At 36.9% G+C, this 22,615-nt stretch overlaps 1 protein-coding gene across 1 annotated transcript in view; it reads right to left on the reverse strand.

Moving 5' to 3' along the window:
• The window catches only part of LOC131039414 (protection of telomeres protein 1a), a 312,678-nt gene that overhangs the window by 259,069 nt on the left and 30,994 nt on the right, over window positions 1-22,615 (reverse strand). The window contains exon 3 of the mRNA XM_057972165.2: window positions 13,360-13,496. Coding sequence (XP_057828148.2) covers window positions 13,360-13,496 — 137 coding nt within the window. The remainder of the gene's footprint in view (window positions 1-13,359; window positions 13,497-22,615) is intronic.

A 22,615-nucleotide genomic window follows, 5' to 3' on the forward strand; every position in this document is an offset into this window, starting at 1 on the left:
GTTGAAAGAACCGAGTATTGATGTTCGAAGTGTGCTTGAAAGCATGAAATTTCCTGTTTGTATCTTTGACTGTAATCTGTCATAAATCGTCTGCATTCTTAGGGAAAGATATCTTAATGGAATTCAATAGAGGTGTTATGTGTGATGTCCCTGTCAAATTAATACTATTTGGTATTAATTACGAATAAAGTGAACTTTCCTTATTTTATATTAGTTCTAAATGTTGACTAATATATTATAATAAAAGTTCTTTGATTTTTCATTAAAGATTAAAGTTAAATATTAGTTTGCCTAAATACTTTGCTTACCTATTGTTTAATTATTTAATCTCGTGGGAGTTGGTTTTCCTACGGGAATTTTACCCACTTTTGTTCTTTAAATAAGGACTGGCAAATAAGGAGGAGGATATCAGATTTTATTAAAAACCGACTTAGAGGTGACGGTTGATTATCTGCATGATATCAACACTTGAAGAATGAATTCCTTTCGCCAGCCTTGTACTGGCCTATTGGAATCGAAATGTTGAACCGAGAAGTAAAGCATTAGCGTGAATATTTGAAGGAGATTGCAGAGACGTGTGTATTTTACACACCGATCGAGAGAAAGGTTAAGGCATTGGTGGTGGACACGGATAACATATTGCACGCAGGCTACATTCCAGATTAACGACATTAGTGGTGGATACGAGTAAATACTACACACAGGCTATATCCCACTTCCGCGTGTTATGTCTGAACTTTGAAGACTCTGCAGAATAACCTTGGGTCATAATTTGATAGGTGCTTATGTTGAGTTCACTGAGAAACTTATTGATAGGTTTGATTCTAAAGATCCTGAATTACATCTTAAGGATTTGACTCAGCTTAAGCAAACTGGAACTATTGAGCAATATATTTCTGAATTTGAAAAATTGGCAGTCTTAGTTACCGAAATTTCAGAAAGACACAAGATTGTAATATTTATAGATGAATTGTCTGATTCCCTCAAAGGTTGGGTTAAGTCCTTAAACCCTCTTACCTTACAAACAGTTGTCAAAAGAGCAAGAGAATTAGAACCATCTTCAAAAGGAAAAACTTTTAATAAAGGACCACCTCTTAAACCAGAAAAAGACAAACAACCTTTCAATAAAGATAATTTCCCTAAAAACAGGTTAGATAAAGAAGAAAGGGAAGAGCTCAGAAGGAAAAAACTATGTTTCAGTTGCAGGGAAGCATGGCAGCCTGGACATAGATGTTTAGGGAATGGAAAAATTCATTATATTGAGGTTATGTCTGACAGTGAGGATGAAGAGAATGTTGATCCTAACATAGAACAAGCATCACAGAATACAGAGACAAAAATAGGTACTAAACAAGGAGGAGTAATAGCATCTATGACACGAACTCGCCATTATAATATTTTCAGAGTTAGAGGAGTTTTGAATGGACAACGTGTGATTGTTATTCTTGATAGTGGTTCTACACATAATTTTATAGATGCGGCACTTGTGGAAAGATGTGGGTTGCAGACTGAAAAACATGATGGATTTGATGTTAGAGTAGCAGGTGGAACTAATTTATCTAGTACTCATAAAGTTCCTAAATTGAATATTACCCTTGGCAATTACACTGTTACTAATGGTTTTTATGTGATTGATTTGGCTGATACTAATGTTGTTTTGGGCATACAGTGGATGGAAACATTAGATGAATATACACAGAGTTTTAAAAGATTAGAATTTTCTTTTAAAATTGATGATAAGAAGGTAGTCCTTCGTGGTATGTCTAACAGTGGTCCTAGGATCGTCAGTGCTAAAAGAATGGAAGCTATTTTCAGACATGGAGATGTGGCATGGTCAGCACAATGTTTAATCTCCAACAAGTTATCAGGCTTTGAATCTAAATCTTATCAAGATGATCTGTTAAAAGTATTAGATTCACATCATTTGGTTTTTAGTGATATTCCTCCAAGAGTCCCACCTGATAGGGGATTTGAACATACTATTGAATTAGAAGGTGTTAAACCAGTCATCACTACTCCTTATAGACACCCTAAAACATTCAGGGATGAAATAGAAAAGGCAATTAAGGAATTATTGGATATGGGGCATATCAGACCTAGTTCTAGTCCTTTGCATCATTTGTAGTGTTGGTAAAAAAGAAGGATGGAACTCTTCATATGTGTATTGATTACAGAGCTCTTAACAAGAAAACCATCAAAAACAGGTATCCAATTCCTCGAATTGATGAATTGTTAGATGAATTGCACGGTGTTGTTTATTTCTCTAAAATTGATTTAAGATCAGGGTATCATCAGATTAAGTTAAGAGAACAAGACATTTATAAACTGCTTTCCGCTATCATTATGGTCATTATGAATTCTTGGTTATGCCGTTTGGTCTAACAAATGCTCCGGCAACATTTCAGTCCTGTATGAATCATATCTTTAACAAACAGTTAAGGAAATTTTTGCTAGTATTCTTTGATGACATATTGATTTATAGCAAAACTTGGGAAGAGCATTTGAAACATATTGACATAGTTCTTGGTATTATGGAATCTCAATCACTATATGCAAAGGCTTCTAAATGTGAATTTGGAATGATTGAAATTTTGTATTTAGGGCATATGATCGGTGCAACAGGGGTACAGGTTCATCAAGAAAAAATAAAAGCCATCTTGGATTGGCCACCACCACGGAATCTTACAGAATTAAGAGGATTCTTTGGTTTATGCAGTTATTATAGGAGGTTTGTCAGAGGTTTTTCACAGCTTGGGGCACCCTTGACAGATCTTAACAAAAAAGGGGCTTTTCGATGGACTGAGGAAGCTCAACAGGTATTTGAGAAACTCAAAGAGGTAATGAGTTCTTGCTCAATACTTGCTCTTCCAGATTTTAATCAGCCTTTTGTGTTGGAATGTGATGCTTCTGGTGACGGAATTAAAACAATGCGAGACACGCAATGGATTTCAAAGAATTGATTGAATATCAAAATGAGCAAGACGCTCATAAATAATACAAGGATATTTACAAGAATAGCAAGTTTCTAATAAGAAACTGCCGAGAAGATCGAAGACGATCTAACCAAAATAGAATATACACTATTGAGCATTAATACTTAAATTAACATTATTTTAATATTCTATTACCCTCCCTTAATGCTCAATCTATTAACTACACCTATAGACCCCCTGAATTTTACAAATTTATCAGGACCAAGGGGCTTGGTGAAGATGTCTGCTGGCAGCTCCGAGGTAGGAACATACAGCAACTGAATGGATCCGTCTTCAACCAGCTGTCGAATATAGTGACAATGAGTTTCCACATGCTTGGTTCTTTCATGGAAGACTGGATTCTTGGTGAGTTTGAGCACTCCCTGATTATCACAGAACAAGGGAGTAGGACTTGCCTGGGAGACATGCATATCCGCAAGCATTCGTCGAAGCCAAACCGCCTCACAAGATGCCTTAACTGCTCCCCGATACTCTGCTTCTGTCGAGGAGAGAGCCACTGCCTGCTGCTTCTTACTAGTCCATGTGACAGCACCAGATCCCAAACTAAACACATACCCTGCTGTAGACTTACGGTCATCAACCAAACCTGCCCAGTCAGAATCTGTGTAACCACTGAGTATAGGATCAGAACTCCGAGTGTACAGAAGTCCAAAATCAGGAGTGCCACTCACATAACGCAACACACGCTTCGCTGCTATCCAATGATCAGCCTTGGGAGCTGTCATGAAGCGTGAAATGTAGCTCACTGCAAAACTGATGTCAGGTCTAGTGGCAGTAAGATAGATGAGGCTGCCCACTAGTTGCCTGAACAGAGATTCATCCACAACTGGTGAGGATGACTGAGCTGAAAGTTTGAGCCCGGGTTCCATAGGAGTAGAGGCAGGTTTGCAATCCTGCATTCTGAACCTGTCCACAAGACTTTTGGGCATACTTGGACTGAGAGAAAGATACTGTGCTCAGTCTGCCAGACTTCAACTCCTAAGCAGTAATGTAGAAGTCCCAAATCTGTCATATCAAAGGTGCGGCACATATCCTGTTTGATCCAAGTGATCAAATGTGCTGAACTGCCAGTAATGATTAAGTCATCCACATAGACAACTACAAACAGAATATCATTACTAGAATGCTTGATATACAAGTTTGCATTAGATGAACTCCGCTGAAAACCATGATCTGTCAGGTACTTGTCAATTTTCATGTACCAAGCCCGAGGAGCTTGTTTCAGACCATAGAGTGCTTTGACTAGTCTACAGACCTTCTGTTCTTGACCAGCAACCTTGAATCCTGGGGGTTGCGTCATGTAGACTTCTTCCTGTAAGTCACCATTCAAAAAAGCACTCTTGACATCCATCTGATGGACTTTCCAACTGAACTGGGCTGCCAAGGCAAGAACGAGCCGTATGGTACTCATTTTGGCTGTAGGAGCAAAAGTCTCCTCGTAGTCAATGCCTTCTTTCTGTGAGAACCCATGAGCAACAAGACGAGCCTTATACTTGTCTAAGGTTCCATCAGCTTTGTATTTTACTTTGTACACCCATTTGCAGCTAATGGGCTTCTTCCCTGAAGGAAGATCAGAAAGGGCCCAAGTGTGATTCCTCTGAAGACTCTGGAACTCAGCTTCCATAGCCTGTTCCCACTCAGGTATACCTTTAGCCTCTGAGTATGTTTGAGGCTCAAAAACACTGTGTATGTTAGCCATGAGAGCAAAATTGACTGTATGTTGTTGTTTGCTCTTATTACGGGAGGTTCTACCCTCAATGAGCTCAGTATCCCTGAGATCACCAATGGTCTTGGCCCACCATTTAGGCTGGAGAGTAGAAGTGCGAACATCTGGAGGAGCTGGAAGAGGCTCAAGATCAGGAGCAGGAGGAGGATTGTTCTCCGGAGGGAACTCAGGTAGTGCATCATCGAAAATAGATTCTGCATCATCCCTCCCATCAGGCGAACCTAATGGAATAAGAACACTGTGAGGCTGATCCTCAGAACTCTGCTCAGAAGAAGGGGACTGAAAAAATCCTTTGTCTTCATCAAATACAACATCACGACTGAAGATAAGACGTTCAGTGTCTATATCTATCAGTCTGTAGGCCTTATGGTGATCACTGTATCCTGTCATCATGAGTTTCTGACTTTTGGAATCCAACTTGGAGCGCTTAGCATCTGGAATCCAAACATAGGCAACAGAGCCAAAAACCTTCAGGTGGCTGATCTTCGGCTTCAAACCAGACCAGACCTCTTCTGGAGTCTTCCCCTTAACAGCCTGAGTAGGAGAACGGTTAAGTAGGTAGACAGCAGTAAACACTGCTTCAGCCCAATACTTATTCGGAACACTCCTGTGTTGTAACATAGAGCGAGCCATCTCAACAACCGTACGATTGCGACGCTCGACAACACTGTTTTGCTGAGGAGTGTAGGGTGTAGTCAATTGGCGTTTGATGCCATGGGTATCACAGAAGTTGGAGAATGCAAAAGAACAAAATTCCCCCCCGTTATCTGTCCTAAGAGTGATGATACTATGTCCAAACTCTTTTTCAACAAAGGACTTAAACTTCTGAAAGATACTAAATACATCTGATTTATGTTTAAGAAAGTACACCCACATCTTTCTACTAAAATCATCTACAATAAGCAAAAAGTATTTGCAACCAGTAACAGAAGATGTATTCATAGGACCACAAATATCAGCATGAAGTAATTGAAGTACCTTAGATGCACGCCAAGACTTTCCATTTGTGAATGAAGTCCGATGCTGTTTGCCAGCTTGACAGGCGCCACATACTCCAAGATGCTGAGTCTGAATATCAAGTAACCCTGAAACAAGTCCCTCCCGAGATAGCTGAGAGAGATACTGAATGTTGAGATGTCCATATCTCTGATGCCACAAAGTGCTAAGAGGAGAAACACGAGCTGCCAGAGCCACTTCAGGAGAATCACCAGTGTCAAGAAGCCTATATAGGCCATGATCCTCTAGACCAACAGCAACAGTAAGACGAGTCTCCCGATCAATGATGGAGCACTTGTGAGCACTGAACACCACATCTAGTTGAGGAGAATTCCTCATAATCTGGCTGACAGAGAGCAGATTAAGTTCCATTCCAGGAACATAGTACACATTCAGAAGAAGGAGAGTCCTGCCACCAGACTGTATCTGAACAGTGCCTCTGCCAACAACTGTATACTCCTCACCTTCGCCAAATACAACGGAATCACTGAAAGGGGAGAAGTCTGTAAACCAGTCACGCCGATGAGAAAAGTGATGTGATGCACCAGAGTCGATGTACCAAGCAGAAGACCTGGCATGATCTGAAGACCTCTTAGCCATAAAGGCATAAAAGGCAGACTCCTTCTGCTCGGAATGTTCAGCAACATGCGCCTTCTGGTGTGACCCTCCCTGCTTCTTTTGTTCAGAAGCGAGCCTCTGACGGCAATCTTTCTTCATATGGCCGTACTTGTGACAGTAATTGCACTGCACATTCTTCTTCTTAGCTCCATCCTGTGTCTGAGAAGAGCCTTTCTGCTGAGAAGACTGAGAGGATTGAAATTTGCCTTTATCCTTCTGAAAGGATTGAGCTGTGAAGGCATTTTCCGAGGAGGCTGATGTAGTACCACTACCAAACTGTTGTTTCCAGTGATCCTGCTGTAGAAGTTTCGTGCACAATTCTAAAAACTTCAGATCAACATTAGTGGAAGTAATATTGAGGGTCTCAATGAAGTGTTCATACGATTTCGGAAGACTTTTCAGAGTGATTACTACCATGTCTTCTTCCTCCATAGTCCGACCAATAGCTTCGAGCTAATCTCGAATGTCCTTAATCCTCGTGAGGTGTTCCTATAAGGACATACGTTCGTCCATCATAATGGAGAACAGCTGATTCTTTAGAAAGAATGCTCGGCTCTTGTCGGATGTCTCATGCAATTCCTTCAGATGCTTCCAGATGTCAGAAGCTGTCTTGCCGGAAGGAATCTGCGGTAACTGATCATCAGTCACTGAGAGTTTGAGAAGCATAACTGCCTCCCGATTGCGTTCATCAAACTTATCTTGATCTGCACTAGGTGTACCAGGACTGAGCTCTTTTCCCAAAACAAGCTGGTCAAGACGCCTATATTCAAAAATGGTCAACATACGCTGTTTCCAGATGTTGTAATTGTGGCCATTAAAGCGTTGACTGCCTTCTAACATCAGGTTGGTGAGAGAAGCCATTTGCACGTTTCCCCAAAAAAAATTCCTGGCTGACCCAGAAAAATCTGAAGACAACCCAGAAATCCTTGTGAAAAACCCAGAAAGAATCTGCTGTCGGAATTTGGATCCGCTGGCTCGAAAAATCGAGGCACGAAAATCGAGGCACCCAGAAAATTCTGATGACGACCCAGTTGAGATCTCGAAAAACCCACCACAAATCTGTACTCAGAAAAGAAATTTCGACTGAATCTGGAGGGTCAAAACCCTAGCCGAAAGTCAAAAAACGCAGGTTTGACCAAGTTGCAGGTTGCAGAAAAAAATGGCGAGTCTGTACCGCGCCGAAAAATGCCGAAAACCCTCGCTAGACAAACTCGAACAGGAAGAATCCCGTTACACGGCATAAACACAGTCCAAAACGGACTTTTGAACACAATTTTTTCGAAAATCTGCAGCAAAACTAAGAGGCTCGAAAAATCTCGGAAAAGAATTCACAAATTCTTTATTCAGGCTCTGATACCATAAAACAATGCGAGACACGCAATGGATTTCAAAGAATTGATTGAATATCAGAATGAGCAAGACGCTCATAAATAATACAAGGATATTTACAAGAATAGCAAGTTTCTAATAAGAAACTGCTGAGAAGATCGAAGACGATCTAACCAAAATAGAATATACGCTATTGAGCATTAATACTAAAATTAACATTATTTTAATATTCTATTAGGAATAGGGGCAGTTTTAATGCAAAACAAACATCCTATAGTTTATCAAAGAAGGAATTGAGAAATTGTATTCTATCTATGATAAAGAAATGTTGGCAATCATGCAGCATTGACAAAATTTAGACAATATTTGGTTGGTAGCAGATTTGTGGTGAAAATTGACCATAACAGTATGAGATATTTCTTGGGACAAAAAGATTTAAATGACAGGCAACAGAAATGGATCAATAAGATCCAAGCTTATGATTTTGAGATTGAATATGTAAAGGGTAAAAATAATATTGTTGCAAATGCTTTATCTAGAAGGCCCGAAATCAATGCGTTATCTGTAGTAACAGCTGATTGGAAATCTTTATTGCTAGTTGAATATTCAAAGGATTCTTTTGCTTGTGATTTGCTAGATGGTAATATACAAGATGACAAATATAAAGTTGTTAATGATGTTATCTATTACAAGGACAGGATTTATTTAATTCCAGGTTCAAAGTTGAAAGCATGCATAAACTATGCATGATATACCTCTAGCAGGGCATCCTGGATACTTCAAAAAGTATCAACAGGTAAGAGAAAGGTTAGTGAGGTCTAAAAAATGATGTTCTACACTATATCAAGGAATGCACCACTTGTCAGCAAAATAAAGCAGAGCAAACTTACCCTGCAAGGTTATTACAGCCACTACCTATACCAAATCAGAAATGGGAAAGTATATCAATGGATTTCATCACAAGTTTACCGAGATCCCAAGGTAAAGATTGTATTTTTGTTGTGGTTGACAGATTAACTAAATTTGCACACTTCTTTGCTATCACTACAGAATTTACAGCAGTTCAGATTGCAGAGTTATTCTTCAGAGAGATCTTCCATTTACATGGTTTACCAAAGACTATAATCAGTATATTTTGGGGGGAGCTTTTTAGATTGACAGGTACAGAATTGAATCATAGTACCAGCTATCATCCGCAAACCGATGGACAAACGGAAATAGTGAACAAGTGGATCGAAGGTTACCTTCGTAACTATGTAGCCGGTCATCAGAAGGCTTGGGTTCGATGGTTATATTTGGGTGAATATTGCTATAATACTACCTTTCATATGTCAATTGGTATGTCTCCTTGCAAAGCATTATATGGTTATGATGTACTCTCTTTTCTTGACCTCACTTTTGAGCAGAGCAATGTACCTAAGTCTCGTGATTGGCTTCAAGAAAACCAAGAAATTTTGTCATCTCTTAAGGAGAATTTGCATTGTGCTCAGAATCAACAGAAACTCTATGCAGATAAAAAGCGAGTTGAACGCCATTTCGAAGTGGGAGATTTGGTATTTCTCAGGTTGCAACCTTATCGGCAATCTTCTCTCAAATGTAGTGGGTCTGAAAAATTAAAACCTCGGTTTTATGGTCCATATCAGGTAGTTTGAAAGGTTGGTGCAGTCGCCTATGAACTTGATTTACCAGTGGATAGCAAGATACACAATGTATTTAATGTGTCTTGTCTCAAGAAAGCTTTGGGGCTGCAAGCGTCAGTTTCCGAAGATTTACCTCCTTTGAATGATGAAGGGAAGCTTGAAATGATTCCAAAAGTAATTTTGGACACATGGGACAGGCAACGACGGAACAGAACTATCAGGGAATATCTCATCAAATAGAAAAATCTACCTCAGGATGATGCCACCTGGGAAAATGAAAGAGTTTTGGAGTTGCTTGAGGGCAAGCAACACGAGGCAGGGGAGACTGTGATGTCCCCGTCAAATTAATACTATTTGGTATTAATTACGAATAAAGTGAACTTTCCTTATTTTATATTAGTTCTAAATGTTGACTAATATATTATAATAAGAGTTCTTTGATTTTTCATTAAAGATTAAAGTTAAATATTAGTTTGCCTAAATACTTTGCTTACCTATTGTTTAATTATTTAATCTCGTGGGAGTTGGTTTTCCTACGGGAACTTTACCCACTTTTGTTCTTTAAATAAGGACTAGCAAATAAGGAGGAGGATATCAGATTTTATTAAAACCCGACTTGGAGGTGACGGTTGATTATCTGCGTGATATCAACACTTGAAGAATGAATTCCTTTCGCCAGCCTTGTACTGGCCTATTGGAATCGAAATGTTGAACCGAGAAGTAAAACATTAGCGTGAATATTTGAAGGAGATTGCAGAGACGTGTGTATTTTACACACCGATCGAGAGAAAGGTTAAGGCATTGGTGGTGGACACGGGTAACATATTGCACGCAGGCTACATTCCAGATTAACGGCATTAGTGGTGGATATGGGTAAATACTACACACAGGCTATATCCCACTTCCGCGTGTTACATCTGAAGACTGCAGAATAAGAACATCGTAACCCGCAAAGTATATAAGTGTTGTTCATTTGCAGAGAACCGTGAGAACTGGTCTGTAGGTGGAGGCTGCCTAAGCAGTGGAGTGGAGACGGGAGTCGGGCTGGCATACAACATGGAGTGTTACAACAACATGAGTTCCAAACAACACATGCTTATGCCGTGACAGGGTGTGATTGCCCGAATGCAGAGGAGACGAAACTCTCAACTTGTGCGCCATGGTTAAGAGGCACGTTATGGGAATATAATACCGTCCGCGTGAGAATAGCAAACAATTCACAGCTACCGTGACGGGGGTGCAAGCCGGCTTCTAATTATATATATTCCGTAAGGACAAGCAGAATCAAAGTTCGAGAGCAGAAGTCGTTCACGCAGCCAACCAGGGAGTATACGATCACAACGGCAAATTTGACATCGACAGCACTACGAACTAATAGGTGCACCCAGAAATGCTTAAATCAAATGATATTGAATGTAATGACTGTTCAATCAATGCAATGTTAAATATTGAATGTGTATAATGGCTGTCCAATCAATGCGATGTTGAATAACAAGCATGAAGGTTAATTGCTGCATGGGTGATACTAATGAAATTCATAAGCCTTTCAATGATCAACTGGTTAAATTAAATAGTACCTCTCTGCATAATCTGGTCATGAACATTTAATTACAGTCAGTCCCCAGTAGGGAATTTTACATTATGAATCCTAATCAATGTCAGTTATATGAGCACCAAGTGAAGGAAGGAAGTCAGAGGAGTAACATATTTAATATCCACATGTTTAATATCCCCATTCTTTGTAACCTTGAGGTCTTGTGTAATGATTAGTTATTTCTAAACATGAACCTATCTCAACCAAGTTAGAAGGTATAGTTAAACACCATAACCTACAACAAGTTGAATGATTAATCCAAGATCCTAGAAGGGTGGTAATCACAATCGCCTGCTCTATTATGAATAGATAACCCGTGGGTTTATATTTGGTCAGTTGAACCCCTATGATATGTTATGAGTAAGTAACACTACCTTTTCATTATACCAAGTAAGAGTGGTGAACGTTAACAACGCACTATCATTGTTTTGTTATGCGCTACAATTAACATGCAACCGTCAGTTCACAAGACCAGATACACCACTAGCCAGAGTGTCATGCTAGTTAGGGGGAACCTATAGTGTATGACCGGCTAGTCTATGTAGGTTCTAAACACCGAGCTCAGAGGGCTTAATGGTATTTGATCTAACCTTAGTCTTCTACCCTCATGAAGGGTCAGGCCCTTCAAGTAGAAAGAGGCACGGGGAACTTATGTCCATGGTTGGGCGGAAAAGCCTTTGATGATGCTCTCCCTCTCCCATGTTATACCGATATATGCATCTGTTAACAGCAAGAAGTTCATTCTATGTAATTTTTTTCAGTTATAATAAAATAATATTAAATGACAGTTAGTTTCCATTGTGATGAAAGTAGTTAGTTAAATGGTAGTTAAGTTAGTTAATTAATTGTTTCTTTTCAGCTGAAATTGAATGTTAGTTGTGAATCTTTCAATGGAATGTTATTTAAGTTTGTTGTTTTTCTGTTTAAGTAAATTGGTTGTTACAAGATCTCTAGGAGTTATAATGAAAATTCTAGGTTTTAGAAGATCTCATAAATTTTCAGACTTCTCAAATTTTAGTAATCAGCACACTCTCGCTCCCTCTATCTCACTCACTTTATCTACCCTAAACTTTAGACCTATCTCTCTCCCTAGCACTCTTCCTCTATCCCCTCTCTCTACCTCTTTCTATTTCAATCTCTCCTCTCTCCCCCAAGATCTAGATATATCTCTCTACCTCTCTCTCTCTCTCACCCTCAGATCCCCACGAGGTGTGCTACCATCAACCTTGTTTTGGTGTTGCTCCCAAACCCTCATCAAACTACAAGTCTAAGTGAGTAATAGGCCAATGATGAATCGTGATCATAAAAATCTACATAATGCATATCCCTTGTTGCAAATCTCTGCATATTCATAGTTAAAAAAAATATTATGGCTGCTACATCATCCAAGACCTACCTTATAGACGCCTTTGTAGGAAGGATGTGGGCTCCTCTAAGCCATAGACTTCTAGTTATTGTTTTGATATTTTTTTGGAACATTTGATGACATGGATTTCATATTCCATGAGTTTTGTATGCATTAGACAATATTTATATATCTAAGTGTGCCATTTCCTTCAACCACAATTTGCATTTATACTTATGTTGTGTATATGATCCAATTAGCTTCTATTCGATGATGTTATTGTGTCTTTAAGGTTTATTTAATAAAGGGTACATGAAACAAGTTTTAAATCCTTAAAAATCTCTAAATTTCTTGGGTTTTTTTCACTTTGCTGAATCTGCACCCAGTTTTTTCTCCAAGTCCCAAGTCCTAAGTTGAGTCATGCTTGTTGAGTCCAAGCTGAATCTGACTCTCATAACTTTGTTTCAACCATAGTTCTTCAAACCAAGTCCTATACGTATTCCACTCCTTACATTTTCCACTCTTTCATTTTGGAACAGCCATTGTCATGCTAAGACTTGGCGATGATAAACTAGATATATAGCATTTTATATTTATAAAAAACAAGATACATGCTGCCATTTTAGCCATGTTTATTTTCTTGTACATTGTAGTTATATGCTGGTGTGATTGCTCATAACTAGCAGAATCATTTATATTGTTGTAATGTTTTCTATGATTTCATTAGGTTTGTAAACAAGAAGTATTTGTATTAAAGCGAGGACAAAGAGAAAGCTGTATGATCTATGCATTTCAATCATTAAAAAAAACACTATAACCAAACCCCAATAATACCACAATTCCAAGACTATAAATATTTCAAGAATAGCCTCAAGAAATAAACACAAAATTTCATCTACAATAAAAACTGAAAATTCTTTAATAAGTATGCAAAGGTTTCCCATCATGCTTTGATGTGGAAATAATGCATTCAATGTATTTAAACTTGATGCACAAACCTATGATAAGCATGATTGCATAAGTAGCAATTTAAATGAATATCAAAACAAAATTAACTGTAAAGGTCAAAAGTTTATTCTTTGAATATTTGCAGCAATGGTTTAGATCCTCAAAACTACCTGAACATGACGAAGACGAATAATATCACCAATTTTATTCACATGAGGAAGTTTCTTTGAATCAGCATCAAAAGCAATTAAACGAAGACCAGGGCTAGGATAAGACATGTCCACAATGGTCATTGTTGACATCATATCTGCAAAAGGATGAACATAAACCAATTACAGCAATACAACTAAAATGATAAAAACTTAGACAATTGAAAACTCGAGCCATTTTATGCTTCAGAAATTTTGATGACACAACCTTGAATCATGCAAACAAAATTTAACAAACAATTTTTGTACTAATCTGAATGTTTTAATAGCACGATTATTGAAATCATTGTTTAAATCTTCTATTGTTTTCAATTATTTAATTTCCAAATATAGTTACTCATAAGCTACTCACAAATGTAGGGAAAATATGACCCCTTGTATCTTCTTGAATAAAATTCATATGGTTCAGTTCATCCATCACATATACTATGTGGTTGGCAAACATAACAAAACCATTGGCGAATGCAAGTGTGATGCAACACTATAAGTGACTCAAATAAACAACCAGTGACAAACATTTAGAGTCACAACAAAAGAACAAGGAGGATGACAATGGAGAATTAGAGATGGTACATTTTAATCAATTGCAGAATATTTTGAGACACGTGTACCATTTACTTTGTAATGGAACCTATCAAGATTATAAAATCCCAGCCTACGCAGAGACCTTGTGTCACAATCTACCCCAAACTAATCACCAGACACCAGCAAATTGATTCTCAAAACAATAGCATTGATCTACTTAGAAAGGCCTGATTAAATAAACTTCTCTATGACTCTTGACCTTCATCAACAAGCAAAAACCTTAAAAGTCAAATTTGCCAACTGTCAGCCATACGAATTTGTAATGTCCCTAATAGTTAGAGATCAATGCCCTGCAAAACAGATTGTTAGAATACAACAAATATATATAACTAATCTAACTTGCAATTTAACTTTAAAATACTTAATTAACACTAATCACAATTCTTACCTAATAAAAAGGATACGAATGCCATACGGAGATATATCCTTAGGCGGCTGTGAAGCTCGCCTTCTTGGAACCCATCTTGGTTCCAAGCCATCTAGGAAATCGAAGGTGAATTCGATTGCCTGTCTTGGATGTAATTTCTTACACCCAAGCCATCCAAGAAATCAAAGGTTAATTTGATTCCTGTCTTGGATGTAACTACTTATATCCAAGCCATCCAGGAAATCGAAGGTTAATTCGATTCCTGTCTTGGGTGTAATTTCTTACACCCAAGCCATCCAAGGAAGACCATATGTCAATTCCTTGCCTTAAGTCTACCAGAGGGGACCAACCAGATCCATCTCTTCTTGGATGAACTTTGACAACCAAGTCATACATATATGCATATAGATATTCAGTATATACTGCCTACCAGGGATTATCATAATCCCTCCATTAGGTTAAGGGAGTTTCCACCCTATAGCCTCCATCATACAATCACATTTATATTACATTTTACAATTTATTACTATTTTCCATTTCATAATCTACATTTGCATGTTCCTAACTTAACATGTATTCCATAACATATATTCCGGAAACATCCATCATCATATATTCACATTTATTTATTAACGTATATTCCTAACTATTCATTAATATGTATTCATTAACATATATTTTCACATATTCATTAACATATGTTTACACATATTCCTTAACATCTAAAAACCATTCATTAATGTACATATTAAAATATTCAATAACATATATATTAAATATGCATTAATTACATTCATAACATATATATTAAATATTCATTCATTAATATATATATTAAAATATTAATTACTTATATTCATTAACATCTACAGTAAATAAGCATTAAGTATATTCATTAACATATATAAAAATATTAATTCCATACTTGTTCTTAACCCCACAGCAGTAGTTTCCGATCTGTACTTGCCTTCCCCCGTTCGTAGTTTTTTCCTTCCTCTCCTTCCTTCCATTTATATGTATTAATCATTTATGAAGTAAGGTGTCCCTTGGAAACAACTGCCTTCCCATAAATGCACGCAACCTTTCATTAATCACAACCTCTCATAATCGCTGCCTCATTTTAATATTAATCTTAACTAATTGTTAGTTCTTTGGTTATGCTAAGATAATAATCATCGTTGTTATGTATTTTAATAGTTATCAGTGCTATAGATATCGGTAATGATCGCTATTAATCCTAGAAAATTGCATCGCTGCCTAATATTAATCCAGTTGCTGTTCATTAATTCTAATCTTTGATTGCTCCTCTGGAAAAATCGTGAAGTCTTGAGGCAAGACAATTTTTCCTATTCAGATCTCCATCATGGCTGAACCGTCTTCTTTCCACAACTAATCCGGTCTGCTACGTGTTATTGACTGTTGATCGATTCTACAAATATTGATCCATGCAAGATGATGTCTGTGTGACAATCTTATATTTTCTGATTCGGACGGGGACATCACAAAACCTCAGCAGCAACATAGAAGACAAAGGCAACCAAGTCAACTAACACTTTATTATTTTCGACTCTTATTACCCAGTATTGTAAATCGTTTAGCCTCTTCTTAATGAATCGTATCATTAACAAATATACATTAATCAACATAGAACTTCAGCGAACCACTAATGATTTATTAGTGAACCGTTTCATATTGTATACGGGGTCCACCACTTTAAGCTTCAAACATTTCTCTCACCATTTCACATTGGGCCCACCACTTTAGGCTTTGAACATTTGTTTGACCACCATTTAGACTTAGGAATTGTATCCATGTCAGATATGGTGGCTTTTGCATCCACCGCAAATATTGTGAAGAGAAAATACGAACAGTAGTAATATCTTATCAAGTATTTTTATAATATTATATTATTAACTGTATCAATGAGTTTATTTCTGCATATGTGCTGAGTGTTATGTCATGTGCTCAGTGTTATGTTATGTCATGGTTATTATTGCTACTCCACGCACTTGCTGGTCATGGATTGTCTTGAGTATGAATGTTAATACATGTGTTACAACCTAATTATCAAATGCTACCACTGATGATCATTGATGTATGAGTTGTTGTAATTATTTTGGCTTCGGACGGTTGTATTACTATTTCTTGACTTCAACATATTGGTCACTTTTCCCTTGTATAATTACTTTGTTTTAATTGCCTATTGTATCTTTTAGTTATTGTTGTCAATTACGGTGTGGTCATCAAAGACTATGCTCATCGTTCCATACTTAATGGTCATTGGCCATCTTTAGACTAGTCTTTAATTGTATTATTATTTATTATTGAATATATAAATTATGTTGATAATATATAATATTCAAGTCATGTTCATAAATAATATTTAATTAATGAATTTTAAATAATCATTCATTGATAATTATTATATTAATTAATAATAATAATTTCTTCATTTAGGGTCTCTCTCTTTTTCCCTCCGTATATATATAATGATCCAGGAGGGGACATGACAGAATTTTTCGTACAAAGTCAAATTCTAAGCATAAAACTTATGTAAGTCCTTGCTGATAGTAGTTGCTAATATTGTCATCATCCATTCTAGTCAACATTTATGCCATGTCCCCTCCATTCTAACAGCATGAAATTATTATTTCAATTTAATAAGTGTGTTTTTAAACACTAATTAATAATAATATATTAACATTAATAAGAAAAAATAATAAATAATGACCCTACACTAGTAGGCACCAAACTCATTGGCTACCTTGAATTCAAATTCAAACGAGTATTTACTAAGCACCGAGGCACCTAGAGGTATCGAATTTTCAGCATTGTTCAGAGTTTAATGCTCGACTGAATGAAATTCTTCCCAAGACAAAAACCTCAATGCAGAAGTAACCAAGTAGGACAAAACCCCTTCCTATTGATTGAGTTTAACGCTAAATTGAGTGTGTGTGGGATGTAGTTGAACTGCTGTTCTTCTATGCTACAGACACATTGGGAGTATTGGCGAGTATCAAGAATTTGCATCTATCATGGAATTGCAGCACGCAGGAGGCTGGAGGAGATACCATGCAGGCCTCACGCCACTTCATAATGTGCAAGCACAGTATAAATCACTTTATCACTACTGCTCAAGTTCTGACAAAGCTGCAACATCTCATCAAAACCTGTGATTTGGAGTTGTAGGGGAAATACCAACAACAGGGACAATCCCATTAGCACCTGTGATCTATCAGTCATATTAACTGGAGCGCCTTACCTGTAAGACACCTATGCATTTGCAACTCTTCAAGATCATGCAATGTTAATCTCGTAACTCTTGTAACAGGATGTATTGAACTGTAAACATCTCTAAATATAGACTTCCTAAGTTACAGATATTTTTGTACTCTGAATTGATTATCATCTGCAGACAAAAACCATTCTAAGGTGTATAATTGCTACTCTTTGTCATAACAGTGTAAGAGTGTTCACTTCTATAAAGGCAAATCATTCTAACTGTTCATGCTATTTTCAATAGTCAATATTGTTTGAATGGCTGATTGTGTTGGATCATCATAATCTATGCAAGACCTACAAGAGGAGGTTTTCAACCACACCGAAAAAGGTAGATGTGTCAACTAGGGTACAAAGAAAAGTAGCAAACGGCAGAGGTAAAAAGATGAGCAATAAAGCTTCCAAGGCATATTTTGAAGAAGTAAAGATATCTAAAGGTTATTCCAAGTTGGGGAAGGATTACAAGTCATCTGAAACATATCAAAGGAAAATAAAGTAATGCCAAAAGGCAAAAATCATGTGAAAATGCCTTCAAACATCATGGGTGTACCATTGGAAGGCCCAATGTCATATTGGGAGGCAAAAAAATCCCTTGAGCACAAATTGTTTGCACTTTTCAATGTGAAGGAAGAAATAGACTACTTAAGTGACCCAAAAAACAACTTTTCACTTGAGTGCATAATATCAATGAAAAATTACAATATTAATGCACTTCTCATTTAAAGGTAAATATCAATAAAAAGGTGACTTTCTGATATGTAACTGGCTAGGGATGTCGACAATGACTCAAGTGTCATTTCTCAAAGTAAAATAATGTAATGTCCCCTTTTTCCTAGTAGATCACTCTTATATAGAGGCTCACCTGTTAGCCATCTTCCCAGGTGAATTCAGTGAATAGGAGATGATAGCGATGGCACATGGGGGTCTACACTTGGCATTTGGGAGCTTTATAGTGTTATTACTTTATATTATAATGTTATTATAATATAAAGTCATTTTTGAATTAATTAAAGTGACTTTATGAAATAAAGTGCAAAGTTGAATTAAGTTATTAAAAAGGACCCCATGGCACATTTTTGTAAGCATAAAGTGTTTTTAAAAGGTGGGGCCAAGTTAATGAAATATAAGACCCTCAAGTTGGGCGATTGGACAAGGAGTTTATTACATTTAATAAATTTCATTAGATTAAAACATGAAAGCCCAAAAATGTACGATTAAGGTTGGGAAGTAATAAAGTAATGTGTGGGGCTCCATTCTTGGCATCTTTGAATCATTTTACAATCAACCTCTCGGGAATTGAGCTCTGCAAATCAGAACAGCAGAAGATCTACTTTGGGAAATGAAACCTTCTCAAAGACAAGTGAGCTTGGATGCAACCCCAACTCACAGGACTGAGGAATTCATCCAGAATTTCTGTTTGTCCATCAATTTCAGACTTACAGCAGCAGGTACAGACTAGGGACGGCAGGTTTATCAGTTTCTTGAAGGCAAAGAAGGCAGCCATACCTCTTTCCAGCCCCCACGTGGCTTCCCCTTGCTGGCCGTACCACCTTGGAGGCACCTGTGATGTCAATTTCATCAATCAGCAGCAGTTAGGGATTGGTAATTGTAGGAAATCCATTGTTAGCAATACCAAGCAGCAAATAAACCATTTCTTCAGGCTTAATACGGCATATGTGATTGATATCAACAATTCAGTGTGAAAAACTTGGAAAATTCAGTGATCTTGCCCAAGAGCCTGGAAGAAACAGTAGCAGATTTGTAATTTCTTTGAATAATTGTTTTAGATAATTATAGTTGATGCAAATAAACCCCATTGGAGGTGTTGATACTACTTGGACGCCACTATATTGTAATTTTATCAGAGTTCATCAATAAATTGACCACCAAGATGGGCGTTGGACTCCTGGTATGCTACTTGTTGTCCTGAATAGTTAGAATCCTTAGTTCTGGAAGTATTTACATTGCTGTTCATTAAAATCAGGACTCTGATTTATTTATCAGTCAATTATATTCATTCAATTTATGGTTCAAAGTGTTATTACCTTTGATATTTTGTCACACTTAAGCTCCGAGCAAGCATTGACAATAAACTTAAGCACAAAACCTCAAGATACCATTCTAAACTTCAATCAGCAGCAAATAAATTCAGAAAAAATTCAGTACAGAATTGGCAGGGAGATCAAAAAATGATTCAATGGAGGTTTGGTTCCCATGACCTAGACGTCAAAATGTCAAATTGTAAGCATGTCAAAAGTGCTCATATGTGAAATATGGCACCCAAAAATGACTACGGAATCAAAATCTCAATGGAAAATTAGATCAAAAGTGCACTCCCAAGCCCAAGCACATCTCTGGAGGGATGAATGCTGAGTTGTCAAAACAAAATTAGACCCAAAAGTGCTCTAAAGACCTTGGGAGCACCCATTAGTCACAAATGTCAATGTGTCAACAAAAAACATGTCAAAAAGTGACCTTGTGCCTTCTTGCATGCCCATGGACCTACAAGTGTTAAGTTATCAATGAAAAATTATAATATAAAGTGCATTAAGAGGCTAGGTGTGCCCAAGGAGGAATCAATGTCAACACCTAAATGCAAGAATAGATGAAAAAGCACTTCCAAGTTCCCTAGACAAGTCTAAGAGGGGTTGAATGTCAAAATAAATTGGAAGACACGAGTGAAAGTCACAAATGCACATCTCCTGCATGTTACATTCAAGGTTTTGTCTTCAATAGACAACACTGAAGCAAGCTTCCTCAGCTTTTTGTTGCCCATTGACAATAGATTCCTCAAGCTCCATAATAGTTGCCCAAGGATAAACATCTGTCTTCATCATGGACAAATCCAAGCATAAGGCACTGAATTGCACAAGCTTCCAAGGAAGAAATCAAACTCACATCATCAATATTGGTCATCAAATTGTTTAGCTTCTTCAAAAGATCTGTCGTGGCCAAACAAAAGTGCTCCATCAAAATAATTTCCAAAAGCCAAGTGTTAGATTAGCTATGTTAAGCCCAAGCTATTTAGTGCCCATGCTATTTTAAATTGTTGCTATTTTATAGAAGATATTCATATTCTAAGAAACCTATTTTTTTGAGTTGCTATTTATGGCCTCTACAATTTTTAGTCATTGTTTGGGGGAATAGCTATTTCAAAAGAATCTTCTACAAAATCTAGTTATAGATGTTTTATTTCAAGACAACCTCCTAGAAGGTCTATTAATAGATGAATTTCCTCTTATTAGAAATTATTTGAAAATTTTCTGATTTAAATATTGGATGGACCAAACTGTATGTTAAGCTTACTTTGTGCACAACCATACTATTGATAGCATAGTACTTTTGGTTAGTTTTTTAATTATTTATAATGCAAAACTAAATAAATGAGTGTAATTTGCACATAGATTTAAGAAATAGTAATTTTATGTCTCCGTGTTACCAATATTCAAAGAGTTGTTTTGTTTCATCTTGTGCTTTGTGAATTAATAAACTTTGTGAAATTCCACAAGCTTTTATTGTTGTTTTCACTGAAATATATAATTATAGATTTATATGCAATTTTATTAATCAACTTACCAATTAATATGTGTGTGTTGTCCTAACTTCAGTTTTCATGTTTAAATAGTGTCTTCACCGTCTCTAGATTAAAATTCCAGCATCAGTCTCAAAAAAACCTCATCTGGTGCAGAAATGTCCCTTGCCTAGGAATGGAAAGAGAAATTTTCTTTTAGTTTGTCTATTTCCATAGACTCAAAGAAATCCCCACTAATTGTATTTTTTTTTAATGAGTAAGAAAATATATCAATTCCTTGACTCTTTGTAAAAGGGAGCTTCTCCTATGAATTCGAAGAAAGTTTTATCCTTAAACACTGTTCCTTTCTGTGGAGTACCAAAAGGTTCAAATTAAAAAATAAAATGCATACTTTTTGCCATGCACTGATGGGCACAAAGAAAAAATCACTTATCCTTCTATTACAGAAAATGACCAAAGGCGCACCTTTTAACCTACTAGGACCCTTTTCACATTCAAAAGCGCTCATTTTAGCCTACTAGGCACTTATTCCACTTGTAACTCACTCAAAAATGACCTTTCTACTTATGAGCGCATGCTTGGACAATTTATGCATCTTTTTTCATGTCCTAACACTCTGACACTTGTCTAAGTACACTCTACAAGCCTTAATGTATCTGTCCACACTATGGACCACTCGCCTTTCCTTGCCCAAGTCCATGATCTACACCTAGCTTGATGCATCCAGAAGCTCCTTTTATTGGCCATACAAAGACATTGACTAGAAATGAGAAAAACAACATTCATGACTATGGGAGACAAGGCTTGAATTATGTATCACAAAACAAAGAATTTCAAGGAATTGACTCCAAAGATGAATCAATAAGAAACATTTTGTATGGCATAAAATAGGATCTAGCTTGGATGATACTAGTATTTGTGAGCTATAAGGATAAAACTAATTAAGGATTGCTTTAAGTTCTCAAAATGATTGAGAAGTTTTGGGTTTAGAATGTTTAATAGGGGTTAGCATCAATAACCTCATGAGGAAGTAATCATCCCCAAATGCAAATAAGCCTCAAGAGTGACAAAGCAAGAGCTAAAATGGATCAATTAGTTAAAATCATTTTTTAATATTAAAATCTTGATTATGACCCTTAAGCATATTACATTATATTGTTAGTGATTTTAAGAAACAAAAAATTATCAATATTTCTAGAGTGTTTTAGTACATAGTTTCATTAGTTTGTGTAGATTTTTCTATTGGTATAGCTATAAACTTGTATTACCAGTTGAAGGGTAGGAGGCCGGGTCCCAAGTCAGTTCGAACCCGGTTAGCAGTTTGGGTCTGGTCCATTATGGTTCCAGACAAGGTTTCAGCCCCAACCTATGGGTCTCCCTATTAAACTCGAGCGCACTCAGGATTTATTTGGTCCTCAAAAAAATTAATCTGCCAAATTCGGCATGTTTCCAAT

Source organism: Cryptomeria japonica, chromosome 10 (genome assembly GCF_030272615.1).
Source record: "Cryptomeria japonica chromosome 10, Sugi_1.0, whole genome shotgun sequence".
Classification (NCBI taxonomy): Eukaryota; Viridiplantae; Streptophyta; class Pinopsida; order Cupressales; family Cupressaceae; genus Cryptomeria; species Cryptomeria japonica.